This window comes from Microcebus murinus, chromosome 2 (assembly GCF_040939455.1).
Source record: "Microcebus murinus isolate Inina chromosome 2, M.murinus_Inina_mat1.0, whole genome shotgun sequence".
Lineage (NCBI taxonomy): Eukaryota > Metazoa > Chordata > Mammalia > Primates > Cheirogaleidae > Microcebus > Microcebus murinus.
The window spans coordinates 76,458,502-76,477,155 of record NC_134105.1 but is presented as its reverse complement, the minus strand read 5'-3'; the positions used below and the strand labels follow the sequence as shown (position 1 = coordinate 76,477,155).

The 18,654-nt window shown below is 39.8% G+C and overlaps 2 protein-coding genes across 7 annotated transcripts in view; one reads left to right on the top strand and one right to left on the bottom strand.

The window, feature by feature from the left end:
• Positions 1-1,288, bottom strand: part of TLCD4 (TLC domain containing 4) — a 94,901-nt gene extending 93,613 nt beyond the window's left edge. For all 6 annotated transcript variants that reach the window (XM_012790995.3, XM_012791002.3, XM_012790993.3 and 3 more), the window contains exon 1: positions 1,069-1,288. Coding sequence is in view for 1 of the 6 variants with exons in the window: in XM_012791001.3 (XP_012646455.2) it covers positions 1,069-1,086 (18 nt within the window). In the remaining 5 variants the exon portion in view is untranslated. The remainder of the gene's footprint in view (positions 1-1,068) is intronic.
• Positions 1,289-8,664: 7,376 nt separating this feature from the next.
• The window catches only part of ALG14 (ALG14 UDP-N-acetylglucosaminyltransferase subunit), an 87,576-nt gene continuing 77,586 nt past the window's right edge, over positions 8,665-18,654 (top strand). The window contains exons 1-2 of the mRNA XM_012790987.3: positions 8,665-8,886; positions 13,931-14,082. Of these exons, the coding sequence (XP_012646441.1) occupies positions 8,751-8,886; positions 13,931-14,082 (288 nt within the window). The 5' untranslated portion in view covers positions 8,665-8,750. The remainder of the gene's footprint in view (positions 8,887-13,930; positions 14,083-18,654) is intronic.

The following is an 18,654-nucleotide window of genomic DNA, read 5'->3' as shown; positions in this document are numbered from 1 at the left end:
TTGAATGAGCTTGGAGGAAAAACCAGAAAAAAGAAAAGCAGTTCTTGACTGGAATGTTAAAAACCCATTTAAAAAAAATCCTTTTATTCCTATTTAATAAGTGAAAAATCAGACATAGTAAATAATATCATATTTCTATCTTGCTTTTTTGGGGGGGAGGGAGACAGAGTCTCACTCCGTTTTCTGAGCTACAGTGCCATGGTGTCAGCCTAGCTCACAGCAACCTCAAACTCCTAGGCTCAAGTGATCCTCCTTCCTCAGCCTCTTGAGTAGCTGCAACTACAGGTGCTCGCTACAACACACAGCTAATTTTCTGTTTCTATTTTTTGTTGCCCAGCTAATTTTTTCTATTTTCAGTAGAGACAGGGTCTTGTTCTTGTTCAGGCTGATCTTGAACTCTCGATACTCTTGACCTCAAGCAATCCTCCTGCCTCAGCCTCCCGGAGTGCTAGGATTATAGGCGTAAGCCACCATGCCTGGCCTTGCTTTCCTTAATATATAGCACAGTAGCTGGTGTAAATGTATAATAAATAGTTTTAATGATAATGTAGAAGATAAAACTGTAGGCTATAGAGTCAGACTAAGGCCAAATCCTGACTCAACTAATTCCTGACTTTGTGACCCACAGCAAATGATGTAATCTCTCTGTACCTCAGTGTCCTCATTTGTAAAGTGAGGATCATAATAGTGTCTACTTCATAGGGTTGTTGTGAAAATTAAAATAATTCATCCATGTTCTGAGTGCCTGGCATATGGTAAGCACACAATGAATGCCAATTATTATAAGTATTAAATAGTTGCCTTAGCCTTCAAGGAGTCCTAGGAGGTAGTGGCTCTATCCAGGAAAACGTTGTAACTCAAACATGTATTAGTGTATTTAAAAAGGAAAAAAAAAAGTCTTAATTATAGCTAAGATTATTTGGTTTGTACTGGGACAATTTCTGTCACCCATCCTGACTAATCTTCCAAAAGATCTTTAGTAGTGAGGCATATAAATAGCAATTCTAGTGGTCACACAGCCCCAGTTCTATCCTTGACCCAGACTAAGAACTCCCAGCTCTATCCTACCTTGTCACGGACAAGCATGATGCTGACCAAAGTGGTCTCCCGGGTTGTTACAAAAAGGCTTCATTCTTCTTTATCCATACTTTTCTATCCCTAGTAGGACTGAAGATGGTTGGATTCAGGTGGGAGGGGCCCTGGCTGCCAGGATCCCTAGCAGCCCACTCTCCCCATGCAGCCCAAAAAATAGGTTAGGTGGCTTTTCTCTAGGACGCTCTGTCAAGAGGCATGTGGTTCACACAGTCAAGCTCATTGTTAAGTCACTGCTTGGGTGTTAACTGTTATTACCTTACCACTGTAGCCCCAGTGCCCAGCCTGGTGTGCAGCATACAATAGACACTGGCAGAACTGAACTAAAATGAATGGAGAGAGTCTGCCTGTATTCCTATTTACTTCAACCCCTAGAAGCTTCCCATATCATCCATTATTGTCCTAATTCTTATCATTAGTGCCTCATAAATCCCCTAGTCTAACCCAACCTTCGTTCCTCAGCACCCTTCAAAGCCTTTTACTACATTCTTTGGACCTCCTGACACATAACCTGCAAACTTCCCCTATATCTGAAACCTCTCTTTGAATGCCTTCTCCACTTCCCTGCTTAAGCTGAAGCCTCACTCTCCTGCACTTTCCCAGTATGTCTCTCAGATAGAAGCTATTTGTTTCTCACACCCCCTTGCATCCCTATAGCTGCTTCCAAACCATGTCTCCTCCTTCTTTCAAAAACTCCAGTTCCTTTGAAGTTCTTGTCATGTAGTTGTACTACCCTGTATCAATCAGCATCCTCAATAGGATATAGATAGCATACTTGGATTGGGTTAACTTGAGAATGATTTAATAAACAAAGGTGTGAATGAGGTAGGGAAAACACAGGGATAGTGCAGTAACCCAGGGCTAGTAGCAGTGGGTACTTTTAGGTAGATAGCGAGGGATTTCAGGTCTCCTAGGGGAGAAAGTGGGTGCTGCTTCAGTTCACCCTCTACCCCCATGGGCTTTCAGAGAGGCTCATGGGAGATCTGTATGCACAGTAAGACTCAGGTCCTATAACTCCCATCTGTCCACCAAAGTGGTTCTATGATGACATCTGAAGCACAGAGAAGTCCCAATCCAGGAACTATAAAACAAGACCTAGACCATAACCAAGGTCTTTCTTTTGCTATGACAATGGGTCTAGTTGTCTTCTGTGGCATATGTATCTTGCTCTGTAAACCTATATCTTGCTCTTGCTTTATAATCCTATTTTTCTCTCCTCAATAAACCCCGTTTTCGTGCTTACCTTGCTTTCAGTGTGTCTGGTCATTTTTCAAACAAGAGTGCACCAAGAACCAACACTTCAGACTGTAACCTGACAGTATCCCCCCAGGCCTGAAGGAACAAGGAAAGGGAATGCCAGGACCCAGAAGGAGAGATGTGTATAGAGAAGGTCACATTGAAAAGAACAAGGACTTTCAGTTCAGTGACACAGCCTTCCCTCCATCAGATCTTCTACTGAACATTCCCATTGGCCAAACCCAACCAGAACTAGAGGACAAGAAAGCCTGTTGATTTAGTTCATCAATTTCAGCTAACATGGTACTGACTGAAATGGTGAAGAACAGAGAATGGAACTAGAGGGACAAATGGAAGATATCTAGCTCATACCTAATGCTCTTTTCTTTTTCTTTTTGGAAGGAGTTGTTTTGTTTGTGTTGAGACAGGGTCTTGATCTGTCCCCCACGCTAATGTGCAGTGGCATCATCATAGCTCACTTTGACTTCAAACTCCTGGGCTCAAGCAATTCTCCTACCTCAGCCTCCCAAGTTACTGGGATTATAGGCATGTGCCACCATGCCTGGCTAATTTTTTCTATTTTTTGTAGCGGCAGGGTTTTACCCTTGCTCAAGCTGTTCTTGAATTCCTGGGCCTTAAGCAATCCTCCTGCCTCAGCCTCCCAAAGTATAGGATTATAATTTTCCAATCTTCTTGATGTCTCCAATCTACTGATATTACTATCCTTCTAATATTCATTCACTCTCCCCTCTCTACTCCCATGTCTTCACTTTCTACTATGTCCACACGAAATTCCACAGACCTCACTCCCTTAAAAAGCACCTTCTCTCCTTTGTATTCACCTGTCAAAACTCTAACTCTAGTTACTGCCAACTGTCTTTGCCTGCTTAGTGCTGCTAAGACTGTGCATACCTGAGACTGGGTAAATTTATAATGAACAAAAATTTATTTCTTGTGGTTCTGGAGGCTGGGAAGTCCAAAATAGAAGGGCCAGCATCTTATGAGGACCTTCATACTGCATCATCCCATGGTATGATGAAAGAGAACAAGAGATGGAACTCATAGCCTCAAGCCCTTTTATAATCAGCACTAACCCGTTCATGCGGGTTGAGCCTTCATGACCTAAACACCTCCCATTAGGCTCCATCTCCCAACATAATTGAACTGGAGATTAAGTTTCCAACACATGCTTTTTGGGGGGACGCATTCAAAGTATAGCACCAACTATCTGCCTTTTCTAGTGGAGGGAAAATACATAAAATTATGCTGGCTGGTTTCTCACTAAATTTGTTATCACAAGCTTCAAATGATATTCTTATCTGCCCAGAAATCTTACACTGATCTTGGTGAGTAAGCCACTTACTCTTCAAGATTATTATTTCAAACCTTCTCTCCTCAAGCCTCTCACACTATACTCCTAGTCTCCACACTCTCGTCTACTCACCACAAATTATACGAACCTTCTTGCATCTGCATCCATATCCCTGTCCTCCATCCTGTTACCATCGTCCTCTCAGAGTTCAGCCTCTCCACTGGTGCTCTAGATCCCAACTCCTTACATCTTTTGAAGAAATTTATTGGCTGGGCGCGGTGGCTCACTCCAGTAATCCTAGCACTCTGGGAGGCTGAGGCGGGCGGATTGCTTAAGGTCAGGAGTTCAAAACCAGCCTGAGCAAGAGCGAGACCCCGTCTCTACTATAAATAGAAAGAAATTAATTGGCCAACCAATATATATATAGAAAAAATTAAGGCTGGGTGTGGTGGCTCACGTCTGTAATCCTAGCACTCTGGGAGGCCGAGGCGGGCGGATTGCTTGAGGTCAGGAGTTCAAAACCAGCCTGAGCAAGAGCGAGGCCCTGTCTCTACTATAAATAGAAATAAATTAATTGGCCAACTAATATATATAGAAAAAAATAGCTGGGCATGGTGGTGCATGCCTGTAGTCCCAGCTACTCAGGAGGCTGAGGCAGAAGGATCACTTGAGCCCAGGCATTTGAGGTTGCTGTGAGCTGGGCTAACGCCATGGCACTCACTCCAGCCTGGGCAACAAAGCAAGACTCTATCTCAAAAAAAAAAAAAAAAAGAAAAAAGAAAGAAAGAAAGAAAAAGAAATTTGTTTCTGTGCTCATTCCCTTTTGAGAGACAGAGTCCCAGTCAAAGCTCACTGCAGCATCAAATTCCTGGGCTCAAGAGATCCTCCTAGTCAGCCTCCTAAGTAGCTGGTACTAAGGGGTGCAAGCCATCACACCCAGCAAACTTTTTTTTTTTAATGTAGAAACAGCATCTCGCTATGTTGCCCAGGCTGGTCTTGAACTCCTGGCCTCAAGCAAACCTCCCAACTCAGCATCCCAAAGTGCTGGCATTACAAGCATGAGCCACCAAGCCTGGCCCTCTATTGGATCTTTTTAACATCAACAAATATATTAAGTAACTCCCATCTTAAAAAATGTTTCCTTGATTCCAAATTGTTCTCCATCACCCACCCAGTTTATTCATTCCTGTCAAAGAAAACATTGAAATGACTGTCCAGAGAGACTGCTATTCTTCATTTCCCATTTTTTCTTCAGCTTATTTGCACCTGCCTTCCATCACCACCTTGTTTAGATCCTCAATGACTAACCTGTTCCCAAGACATCTGATCTCATCTATTAATAGCATGTGACATAGCTGACTGTACTCTCATTCTTGAATCATTTTCCTTTCTTGGTTTTAGTGGACATCATTCTTTCCTAATTTTCCTCTTATTTCTCTGACTTTTCCTTTTCCATATTCTTTGCTAGTTCAATCTCCTCTACTAAACCTCTAAATGTTAGTGACCCCACAGTCTTCTCTATCCTGCATTGTCTAATACAGCAGCCAATAGCCAAGTGTGTCTATTTAAATTTAAAATAATTCAAATGAAATAAAAATTCAATTCCTCAGTTGCACTAGCCATATTTCAAATGCTCAGTAGGCATACGTGGATAGTGTACTACACAAATATAAAACACTTTCATCATTATAGAAAGTTCTATTAGATAGGGCTGACCTAAACTCTCTCCTTAGGGGATCTCACCCAGTCCCATGGCTTTAAATATCATCTATATGCTAATGAATTCGAAATTTATACCTCGAGGGCTGACTTAGCTTCAGATTTGTGCATAAAACTGTCTATTTGACATAGCCACTTGGATATCTAATAGGTTATTCAAACTAAAGTCCAAAACAGAACACTTCATTTTCTCCCCTTCTCCTAACCACAAAAGCTTGTTTCTCCTCCAGTCTGTTTATTCTTTCTAAATAACGCCATCTAACCAGTTTTGAAGCTTTCTTTTTCTTCATTCCCAATATCAAATCCATCAACAAGTTTTATTGACTTCCCCTATAAACTATATCTCAAATCTGTCCTCTTCTACTTCCACTGTTATCTCCCTTGTCCAAGGTTTTTGCCTGGCCTACTGTCCTATTTATATGACATCCCCTGCACTTAAAAGTGTCTAGCACATAGCAGATGCTCATTAAATGTTGAATAAATTACAATGTACAATCCTAAAGAATAGTGTACAATACTAAACAGTACAAAATACTCTGAACTTTTAAGAAACTTAAAAAATATGCATAGTAGATAATTGCCATAGAAACTTTAAGAAATAGATTTAAGAAGATAATAAAAATCACACTCCAAGACAGACTTTACTTAGGATTTGTTATGGACCACATATCATCATTCATTTTACCATTAATATGTTTTTCATGCTTTTTGCAGCACTATAATTTACTTCTGTGAATCTGTTTTCTGAACTGTCAGTACAACTCACCTTCCAGAGAAATTTTAGTTGTTTCTTCTCACTCAGCATTCACTTTCCTGATTAATCTACTACAGTTTCTTGACCTCTTGATTATCTATATGGCCCAGGACTCAGCTTACCCGGTAAACATTTTTGTTCAGGAATTCTTAATTTTGTTTCTGTTCCTGCCTGCTACCTAGCTGCTCCCTGCAGTCCTTGACTTCCTTGACAGGAAAACTTAACAGTTTGACCCTTGCCTTAAATCAGAATAACTCAACCAGTAACTCCAAACAATGTCTGCTACTCCACCCTCTTTGACTCTCTGAATTTACTGGCCTGCCCCACACGCTTGATTGCTTCCATTCTTTCCATCTGCATGCCAAGTGTGGTCAAAGTGATTTTTCCTACAGATATAGGTAATTGCAATAGTGAGGGGATGGGGTAACAGGAAACGTAAGAGTCTCCTTTAAGTATTAAATCTTCCCTAATATGGAGCTTGGGGTCTAGAGCCAAATAATTATTACATCTCCAACATTTGCATTGCATGTTTCAGCTTACAAAGCCATTTCACACACATTATCCTTACAGCAATCCAGAGGCTATATAGTTTGCCTACCCAACCTCCCTCCCTCCTTCAACTTCCTCCTTTCCAAGAGAATGCCCATTTTGTTCAGTATTCACCATTCAAACAACGGCCATATACTATAGATGAGTTTTCTTCCATCCTCCACTCCTACCTTTGGGGTCTCTTTCCTTTTATGCATGGGCATAAATGATGCATGATATAAATATGGCCAAAAGGAGGGAAAGAAAGTCTCCTATAGGGGTTCTGGAAAAGGTTTTCTCGCCTTTAAAAAAAGATCTAATGACAAATAACCTCTTTTTTGGTTCTGGAGATTGCCCTGCGTGGATGTAACTTCTGGGACCACTAGTATCTCTCTTTAAGTATGAGGAAAGAGAGTCTCAGGGTGAAGCCATTGCTGGCAATGGCAGAGTGGGCAAATAAGACAAAAACATATCCTTTGTAACATTCTTGAGCTATTTTTCATACTACACCAGAGGCCATACCTCTGGACTTCCAACTCTACCTTTGTAAGTCCACAGGATTCTAATTCCAGAGACACTGACTTTTAAGTCCACAACTATGAACTTTCTCCACCACTCACTAGCTAAGAAATCTTAGATAAATTATTTAACTTTTATGAAATCTACTTCACTATCTGTAAAGAAGGGAATAATATCCACTTTTGGCCTCATTGTGAGAATGTAGGGTTAAGAGGCTTTGATGGAAGACTGAATTTGGAAAGTGTTGTGAGGTCCATGAGCCAGGAAATGATGCATCCACAAAGTCTCCCAAACTTGCCATCTGGTAGGAACTGACACACTGGTTACACAAGCAGATCCCAGGTGACTTCCCTGGAGATTCTGATTCAGTAGCCCTCTAGTGGACCTTGGGAGCCTGCACTTTTAAAACCACATTCTAGGCTCCAGGCAAGAGTGATGATCAGGCAAGTTTGAATTTAGCAAAGGAATAGATGTAGTACTTCCATGCAGCAAGAGTTAGGATTTCTGGTTTCTAATTCTAGATCTGACACTATTCCACTTGGCCAAGCAGTTGCACCTTTCTGAATCTGTTTACTCATCTGTATACCTCTCCTATATAACTTATAGGCCTATGATGGACCCTTAGAGGCAAATTACATTTGGGGTGAAGGGGCTTCTTTAATCTTAGTATTCTCACATCGCTGTAATATGAATTAGACACAATAATAAGCAAAATTGGACCAGATGTGGTGGTTCACACCTGTAGTCCCAGCTATTTGGGAGGCTGAAGTAGGAGGATCCCTTGAGTCCACAAGTTCAAGGATGCAGTGAGCTGTGATCCTGCCACTGCACTCCAGCCTGGGCGACAAAGCAAGAGCTGTTTCAAAAACAAAAAAAAAAAAGCAAAATTGGGATCGGAGGAGGTGTTGGCAGATCATCATTTTGGCTGAGGACACTAAGAAAAACTGGGAATGCTCTGTGGTAAAACAGTATTAACTGCAGGACTATGCCTTCTCTATCCCGCTGCCTTGAGTCAATAGCTTCCACTTTTCTCATGCATAAATCGAGGTGATCACCCTCAACCACTCTGGCCATACTGAGAGCTGTGAAAACGCCTAGAAAAGTTAAAAAAAAAAAAATTAGTGTTGGGAAAGAGGGAGTTTGTTTGAGGGCCCTACATTCAATTTTTCTTCCGAGAGTACCTTTTACTGGCAAACACTTTCAGTAATGTCTGTATGTGCAACAGAAACATTTCTCTTCGCTTTAAAAGAAGAAAGAAACAAAAAAAGCGATGTATGCCATTAGCAGCAGGAGGAATTCACAAAGTTGAAAGAGCTGGAACACCTCCTAACTTGGGAGTTTTGGGGCCTTAAAGGGTGCGGCCTGACGGGTGGAAAACAAAACTTCTCCAGCGATTAACTTCCCGAATTTCACCTTATGCTCCGGCAGCAGAAGCGCAGGATTCGCAGGGCAGCCCTGAATCCCCGCAGAGCCCCGCCCACCAGGAGGCGTCCCTTCGGCGTTTGAGTCTCCCGGCGCCCGTAGTGGCGAACTTTGACCGCTCGTGCGCGGCCGGCTCCAGGGAACAGCACGCATGCGCCGCTTCTTTGCATGGTGTGTCTCCTCATTCTAGCTGCAGCGGCAGGAGCTGTGGCGGTCCTCCTAGTCCTGCGATTATGGATAGTGCTCCGTTCCCAGGACGTTACGCCCCGGCAGTCTCTCAGTGTCTTGGTAGTGGCGGGGTCCGGTAAGTATCGAGGCGGTGACTGTCGGGCTTGGGTGGGCACTACAAACCCCAGAGTGCACCGCGCCTCTCTTCTCTGGTCCCTTTAGCACTTCTTGGAGCGTTGCATGCTGAGCTTTGTAGTTTTTCTGTTACCGGAACCGGTCAGCCCAGCCAGGGCAAAATGCCTGTTTGCGGACGCAGCCCTGGCGTCTTTTAGTGACAAGTTGAATAACTCACACTTGTCTGTAATTAAGCTTCTCTGTAGCGTATATTTTTCTAACAAATAAATCAGTGAACAGAGAGGACGCAGAAGCCTTTTGATGCTAACATGCAGTTTCCTTGTACGGCTGTTTTGCAGTGTTAATCTAATCTAGGCATTCGGTATTTAGGAAACACGAATACTACATGATAAATGAGGCAAAGTGAATTGCCAAATTTATAAATATACAAAGTCCACGATGATAAAAACAGTGACCTACGGAACGTAGAACATTATACACACAGTGGCAGAGTATGAACAACAAACTGTACTGTAAGTTGATACAATCTGAATCCACCAGCTTTGTAGGCGCTTACAATGTTAAATGGACAGTTTTGACAGGGGTACACATATGGTGTATACATAAGGAAATGCCAGGAAATTGCACCTAGAAAGAAGAATATTTATAGTATAGCAAATGTACTAAATTTATGTTCAAGTGTAATTCATTACTTTATTCACTTAATATGTTTTGAGCCGTAGGAGAGGCCAGGCACTAAGCTAAGCTTTGGAAATAACAAAACTGATCAATATACTTGCCCTGTAGTGCTGACTATGTGCCAAACACGTTGAAAGTTTTGAGGATACAGTAGTGAAATGAAATGAAATGGAGAATAAAAAAACCTAACAAAACCAGATGAGTATTTGCCATGATTAGATATTAACGAGTGCTATAATCTTGTAATAATTGTGTAAGAAGTACAAACTGCTATGGCAGTCTTCAGAAAAGGCACCACTTTATCTGAACTTGAGCTAGGAAACTTCCTGGAAGAAGTGATGTTAAACTGCTACTTGAAAAATGACCAAGAATTAGCCAGACAAGGGAGAGCTGGGGCTTTTAGGGCTATGAAGGTATGAAAAGAAGGTGGTAGCACTTGGAATGGCCAGAGATGAGACAGCACTATTGCACAGAGTTTGATGTGGAGAGGTAAGCTAAGTCCAGATCCTAAAGGATGTTTTAAACCCTGCTTTATAGGATATTGCTACTACTCTACTGTTCTGTAAAATATAGGTTTTAGGACCACAGGCCTCCAGATTGCAGTAACTCTAGAGTTGATTCACATCTCTGCCACTTCCTACTACCTTAATAATCTTGGACAAATTATTATAGTTAACCTCACTGAGTTTTCTGTTTCCACATGGCTTGAGAGAGTTCAGGAGAGATTAAATGTGATGGTATTTAAAATGTTTAGTAAAGTGCTTGGCATATAGTAAGCATTTACTAAATGGTGATTGTTAGTCTTGGTAGCAAAGGGATCTTTTAAAATATTTATTTATTTGTTTGTTTATTTTAGAGACAGGATCTCACTCTGTTGGTTAGGATGGCCTCAAACTTTTGGGCTTAAGCAATCCTCCTGTGTCAGCCTCTTTAATAGCTGGGACTGTAGGCAGGTGCCACTGCGCCTGACTTGAAGTATTATTTTTAAACGGAGAATCACTCAATTCAACCTGAGTGTTTACAAAGATTACCCAGCCTGCATTGTCAAAGGAATGTCTTGACAAAGACTGAGATAGAGAAATCAGTAGGAATCTTTGAATAATTCAGATGAGGTAAAATGATAGCCTGACTGCAGTGTGTGGGGATGGAAAGGAGCAAATGCATTCAAATGAGATTAGGAGATTTTAGGAGATAAATCCACAACTGTGGATTGAAAGTAGAAAATGAAAGAGGGAAGGACTAAAGGATGATTTCCAGATTTTTAACTTGACAAATGGATGGATGTGAGTGTGAGAGCTATTCACTTGACAGTACTAGATTTAGTGGACTAGAAACCAAAATTAAGATTGAGAATTCACATCGCAAGTGATGCCTTCATTCAAGTCACTGAGGGTAGAGAAGGATCAAGGGCCTCAGAGAATCATGCAAGTCAAAGAAAGACTTGTAATCAGACAAATAGTTTAATAGTTCATGCCCAAATTTTGGAAGAGGAAGAAGGCATTTTCAGTCTTTACCTTGAAGACCAAGCAACATTTAATCTTTAGGTACCATAAAAAACTTAGTTGACCACTTGTGTTCAGAGACCATCTATCAAAACTACTCATTTTCCTTGAAACACAACATGGTTTTATGTTCTCTCATAGGAAAATTTTAGATTTAATATCAAACTCTCATTCATTCAGCAAGAGGAGGGCCTACTATTTTCTAGGCACTGGAGGTACAACAGTACCAAAATGAACAAAAACTCTTGCCTTCATGGTGCTTGCCTTCCAGTTGGGCAGGGATGCGGGGAGATTAAAAAAAAACAACAAATAGACTACATAGTAAAGTATATAGTGCTAAATATTATACTATGACATGGGGAAGGGTATCCTACAGCCAGAAGGCCAGGGTGGCTGGAGTAGACTGAGCAAGTGGTAAGAGGCAGGAGATAAGGTATAAGTGGTAAAATACAGTTAGGGTTCAGATCACGAGAAGTGTTTTATTCCACATGAGACATGAAACCATTGGAAGGTTTTAATCAGAAGTAAATAATTCAGTCAACTCTTTTTAATAGCATCACACTGGATGGTGTGTTGAGACAGATTGAAGGGGAAGGGGGTGGAAGGGAATAGACCAGGAAGCTATGCTCATAATCCTTATGAGAGATGATAGTGGCTTGGAGCAGAATGGTAGCAAAGGAGGTGGGAAGTGATTGGGTGCTGGATATGTTTTAAGGTAGAACTGAGAGGATTTTATTCCCCCAAAATATATCTTAATAAAAAAGTAAAATGGAAGACAAAGTCCATTATTTTAATGACTTTATTCAGTAACAAAATTAAATTTCCAGTGAATGTATTTTCAACTTAAATAGCAAACAGAGAGAGAGATTCTCCAAAGACAATAAGTCTATTCAGGAATGAGCATTGCAATGTGGAATATGCTCACTACAGGAAACTATGGGAGTATTCATGGAGGCAAGGGAAGACAAGAGTCTTTGAAGGTAAAATGAGGGCATGTAAGATGTTTTGAAACAATTAGCCTTGGCTACAAGGATCAGTAACAAGTGTGGTATCAGTCTAAGACTGGACAGGTAGTTGCTGGGTAGGTGTTCTTGCAGAAGTATTTTTTGTGTAAAGTTGCGGAGGCCTTTCTGCAAGGTTGTGGTTTTGGTATAATCTTTTGTGAGAGTTCTTGCTATCAGGCAATCGTACATATGTGAGAACCCTCTCATGTCCTTCCTAGCTCCATTTTGTCAAGATTTGACACAAGTGACTCTATTTTGATTCTGACAACTTTCATAGTATACAGTCAGGGTTTCTTTTTTAAAAAAAGAGAAAAAGAAAAAGACTGTTAAAGCAGGTATAATGAAATTTTAATTGTAGTGGAAGGTGTTGTGGATGTTAGGTTTTATCCTTAATTGTTCCAACTGTAAAAACAAGTACCTATTTTGCAAACCACCACATTTATTCAAGGCTAAAACTAAAAATACTGAAATAAGTATAAACCAGATGTGTAAATTACATGCCCCAGTCAAAAAGATGGGTGACAAGTTATAAAGTTAATATATGATTCTAATTCCTGAAATTCCCAGTAAATCTATGCCATATTTCTTTCTATATCTAATTCCTTCTGGCATCTAGAAAGAAATCCTTTCTGTTCTATTATAAAATATATGTGTGTGTGTGTGTGTGTGTGTGTGTGTGTGTGTGTGTGTTTAGGGGAAACACATCCTTAATTTGTTTGATTATCTTTTTGTGTGTTTGTGTATCACTATTAAAAGCTCTTTTCTCACAATAAGGAAAGTGGGGTGGGGGAAGCTTTCTAGGTAAGGGAAACAGCATGACCAAAGGCAAGGAGGGGGTAACAAATAAGAAGAATGCAGAGAATGTTAAAGACATGAACCTGACTGAGGCAAAGAGCTTGTGAAATGAAACTGAAATAGGTGTAATAGGGCTCTTTGATACAGAGTTTGATTGTAAGCTTAAATGATTTATAGGAGGAAAGCTCCGTGAATATAGTTGATTTTTAAATTCATGCTTTTGAAATTAAAGTATTAAAATTTTGGAGATTGTATGACTTCAAAAACTGTACATAGACAGTTTGGTGAAGCTGGGAAATATTTGAGGACCTGCAGTGTGCTGAAACCTCTGTAAAGAGCTGCGGTTACAGTGAACAAAAAGTCTTTGTTAGGAAGACCTAACCCCTGCTGGTCATTGCTCTTTTCTTCCCTCATTCTCTACACAGAATCTTGCAGTGACTGCCTTCCCATTTCTCATTGTACTTTTCTGACCTTACTTCACCCTAACATTTCTTCCTAATATTCCCACCACCCCTTGAACACGTCTCAGATCTTGCCATCTCATGCCCTAACTATCCTCACTCACGCCCAGGGACCTCCCTGCACCTATTTGCGTATTACCTTCACCTTTCAAGTCATCTCAGTCTTTACTGGGGATCTTCCCTACTCTTAGGGCATTGATTTTTCATAACCATTTGCTTACCCCCACACATTTTAGTTTTTCTTGCCATGTTGCATCCTCTTTATATGTGTGCGTGTGTATGTGTGTGTGTGTGTGTGTGTGTTGCCCCTTTCCTGCCAGTCTTCTTGATAACAGGACCTGTGTCTTATACTTCTTTGTATCTTCCTCAGTACCCACTGCTAGTGCTGATTTTATTTTTATATATTTTTTATCTTCTCCCCAATATAAACATAGTGTTTATACAAGGACATAGGTTATTATTTCCAACTGTTCCTTGTGTCTTTTGAGAAATATGCAATCACAGTGGTCTTGCCTTCCCTAAAATATGACATTGATATAACATGTACAAATGGATGTGTCCATTGTGCATTTGTTAATCTTAGGACTTCTGATTTTTTTTTCCAGGTGGGCATACCACCGAGATCCTGAGGCTGCTGGGGAGCTTGTCCAATGCCTACTCACCTAGACATTATGTCATTGCTGACACTGATGGAATGAGCACCAATAAAATAGATTCTTTTGAACTAGATCGGGCTAATAGAGACCCTGGTGACATGGTAAGTAATCATTTCTATTTCTAAGAAAGTTACAAATTGTACATTGAGTTTAATTGTCTCTGGAAATAATCTCATGGCACTTCAGTGCCGTACCCATAATAGGCAGTCAAATGTTTACTGGTGATGAAATTTATGTCCTTTACTACCAAAAGGCAAGAATTTCTATAAATTAAATCTTCAAATTAAAAAGTAGTTGCTTAACTTTTTATATTTTCCTTTATTCTTTTAAATAGAACAGTTTTTCATTGAATTCAACTATGAAAATTGTTTTATTTAACTTACATACATAAGGCCTTCAGTTCATTTGGTTACTGGCTCTTCATTAAAGGTATCGGTGTATTGCTTTTACTGATAATTTGATTTATCTACAGCTGCTTCTTATTCTCCAAATCATATTTGTATCTGCCTTTAAAATTACTTCTGTATTGCAGAGGTTGGTGAAGTAAAAGAAAATAAATATTAAAATTTTAAAATTAAGAAAAAATTAAAAGAAAAAAAAATACTTCTCTTCCCCTGGTTGCTTGCTTCATTTTAGCATTTTAGTTAGAATTTGGAGTTTTCTTTTTTTAAAGGTAAAATTACTTCTTTATTAAGGAAGGAAATTAAAGCTGTTTCCTGTATAAAGTGTCTCCATCTATCCCTCTCTGGGCACTGGCCAGCCACAGGTTTGCAATGGGTAGTTCGAGAGTGGACAGCTGAAAAAATACAAGAGGGGACAGCTGACCCAGCTCAGGCTAATCAAAGTCTTTCTCTGGGCTTTTTGGACTTGGAGACCCAGAGAATGGAGTCAGTCTCTCTTCAGGGGCAAGCTCTGTAAAAGATACAACTTGAGAGTTGCTGGCAGTCATGTTTTCACCTGTTAGATAGTGATAGTCTATAGATAGAAGAGTGAAGATAGTAAACAGCAAGAAGATGAGAAACCCAGTGAGTTCTGCCTGCAGTGTGACTCTAGAGGCCCTGCTGCATCGGTGTAGACCCTGCCTTTGTGGTTCTTCTCTTTCTTAGAAATCAGGATCCACTAATATAACCCCTCCTCCACTCACCTGTTTCCACCCCCACCACACATATTTTTTAAAAACCTGATTGAATTGAGTTTTGGTCAATTGTAAATATGATTCATAAGTAACATAGTACTAAAATGTGCTCTTGGAAAATCCATGGCAAACAAGATCGAAATGGGAATCTGCTTGCTATCATTCAGCCATAGCAAAATGTATGATACTTTTTTCTATATGGAAGATAAGCCAAAATGCTTCCATTTCTGTTTTAGGAATCAGTACTATTTTAGTTTCCCAGGGTGCTCTAACAAAATGCCATAAACTGGGTGGCTTAAAACAACAGAAATATATTCTTTCACAATTCCAGAGGCTGGAAATCTGAAATGGAAGTGCCATACTCCCTTAGAAGTTTCTGAGGAGGAATCCTTCCTTGCTTCTTCCTGGCTCCTGGTAGCAATGCTGGGCATTCCTTGGCCTACAGCTGCATCACTGTAATCTCTGCCTCCATCAGCACATGGGCCTTTTCTATGTCTTTGTCTTCACATGCCTTCTTGTAAGGACACCAGTCATAGGATTTAGGGCCCAACTCTAATTCAGAGGAACCTCATCTTAACTTGATTACATCTGCAAAGACCCTATTTCTAAGTAAGATCAGATTCCCAGGTTCCAAGTAGACATGAGTTTTGGAGGGACACTTTTCAGCTCAGTGCAGATCCATACACTAAACTATTTCCGGAAAGTCTATTTGACATATAAAGCAAAACAAACTTTTTCCTTTTAGAAAGTGTTAGAGGAGAAAATAGAAGAGCCTGTTGAGTATGCCAGTAATTGTTCCTTTCAATAATTGTGAGGCAGATAGTAGTATCCTCATTTTACCAATGAGAACATTGAGGCTCAGTGGTGTAAATAACTCAACCAGAGTCCCACCAAATATGTGTCACTGACCTCCACGTGCTTTCCCCAAAGCCTGTGCTTCTCCCACAGAGCAACTCTGCCTCCTTTGTGTATTCTTTTCCAATTCAAAAAACTCAGTGAGAGAAGAATCCCCTAGGAGTTCTCATCCAAGGCAACAGACGCTAAACATGTCATTTAATGTCTTATCTTAAAGTGTATTTGAGAATTGGTAGAGAATTTGGAAAAAATGATGGTGATTTTTCACACAAGAAAAATGGAAAAAGTATTAGAATTTACCAGTGGCATAGAGCACTTAAAAATATATAAAGGATAAAATAATCACAAAATTCTTAGTGTTTTTTCAATATGTGGAACAGGTATCTTTAGTTTTACCAAATTATTTGTGTGCACAGTCTTCTTTCTGAAGTTGCATCCAAATGGGAGGCTCCAATTTTAGTTTAGCATATGTATTGAATATATCCCTCTAGATCTATTACCATATGTATTATTTATTTGTTGAATTATTTCATAATTTACAGAAACATTTGGAAGATTGTTATATACTATGCATCACAACATTTTAGAACTCAGTTAAGTTGCTTTTGATTCACATTGGTAAGAAAGTCAAAAGATTTTGGATTTTTAAACTGCCATTATAGTTTTATTATCAGCATGGTACCACAGGTAGGACTGAACATCTCTATTTGACTTCCTTCCTCTGTCAATTTCCTGCTGAGGCAGTGCAAGCACTGTTAGAGAACAATTCTATCCTCTTCCTGAAAGGGTCTCTACTCATGAATCTGAAGCTGGGAAGAGATGCAGAAGAGAGCCGTTGAGGATGATAATGTGGACATTTCTGCTGGCCACCCTTGTGTGCCACGCTCTGTGTGCAGTGGAAAAGGCACAGAAAGAAAAGGGCAGATAGTAGAGAGATGAAGGGAGGGGACCACCTACTGGTCTCTTTCTGCACTACAGCTCAGCCATCTTTTATACTTTCCATGGAGCTCACTAAGAAGAGGATCTTGCTGAAAAAATCAATAGTGATCAATACATTTGCTGGAAGAGTCCATATCAGCCATGAATAATGAACAGTCTAGACCTGCTTCTATCCAGTATGGTAGTCACCAGCCACATGTAGCTATTTATATTTCAATTTAAATTAATTAAAGCTTAATCTTAAAATTTGGCCCCTTGATTACACTAGCCACATTTCTAATGTTCAGTGCAGAATAGAACCCTAGACACTTATCTGTATTTTTCTTTTCTTTTTTTATTACCTTTTTCTTTTTTTTCTTTCTTGGCTTTTCACTACTGTTGTACATAGACACTAATCTATATTTATCATATAATCTTTATTTATAATTATAAGCTGAAAATAAAACGTGATCATACATTATTATAAAGAGAATTAACAGGTTCAAAGCAAAAGTCCCCTGTCAAAACAGTTAATATAGAAATACATCTTCTACAATATTTTTTTTAAAAGAAAGAAAAAATAAATAAAAGAAATACAAAATAACTTTTTGGTTTTTTGCAAGATAGTCTCACTCTGTTGCCAGGGCTAGAGTGCAATGGGGTCTTCGTAGCTCACCACAACCTCAAACTCTTGGGCTCAAGCGATCCTCCTGTCTCAGTCTCTGTAAAAGCTAGGACTACAGGCATGTGCCACCAAGCCCAGCTAATTTTTTAAATTTTTAATAGAGACAGGGTCTTACTCTTTTTTTTTTTTTTTTTTTTTTTTTTTTTTTTAAGACAGAGTCTCACTTTGTTGCCCAGGCTAGAGTGAGTGCCGTGGTGTCAGCCTAGCTCACAGCAACCTCAAACTCCTGGGCTCAAGCAATCCTCCTGCCTCAGCCTTCCGAGTAGCTGGGACTACAGGCATGCGCCACCATGCCCGGCTAACTTTTTCTATATCTATTAGTTAGCCAATTAATTTCTTTCTATTTATAGTAGACATGGGATCTTGCTCTTGCTCAGGCTGCTTTTGAACTCCTAACCTCGAGCAATCCGCCTGCCTCGGCCTCCCAGAGTGCTAGGATTACAAGTGTGAGCTACTGCACCCGGCCTAGGGTCTTACTCTTGCTCAGGCTAGTCTGGAACTCCTGACCTCAAACAATCCTCCCACCCCAGCCTCCCAGATTGCTAGGATTACAGGCGTGAGCCACTGCACCTGGCCCAAAATAATTTTTTAAATTTCATATGATCATTAAAATTCAGTAAGATAGTCCATTAATTAAAAATTAAACAAAAATAATCTATTTTACAAAAGAAGCAATCTCAAAACAAAGATTCCTTGGAAATTAAAACAAAATGGTTATCAAAATTAAAAGTTCTGAGTCAGTAATTTTCAGGTTAAATACAGCTAAGACCTCATTAGTGAGTTGGAAGTTGAGCTAAAGGAATTCTTTAGGCAAAAAAACATATATGAGGGGAAGAAATCATAAAGTGTCAGGAATGAGAGGAAAGAAAATAAAAGAAAAAAGTCTAGAATAAATTTTTACTACATTTCTATTATCTCGGGTATATTTATTTAATTTAATTAAATCTCATTTTGACAGCAGCAGTAATATAGTCTTAACTCACCTCTGTTTTTTGTATACCATGTCTTCTTTGGAATTCATTTCATCTTTTGTTTGGCTCAAGTATTTCCTTGAGTTTTTTTTCTAGAAAGGTTATATGG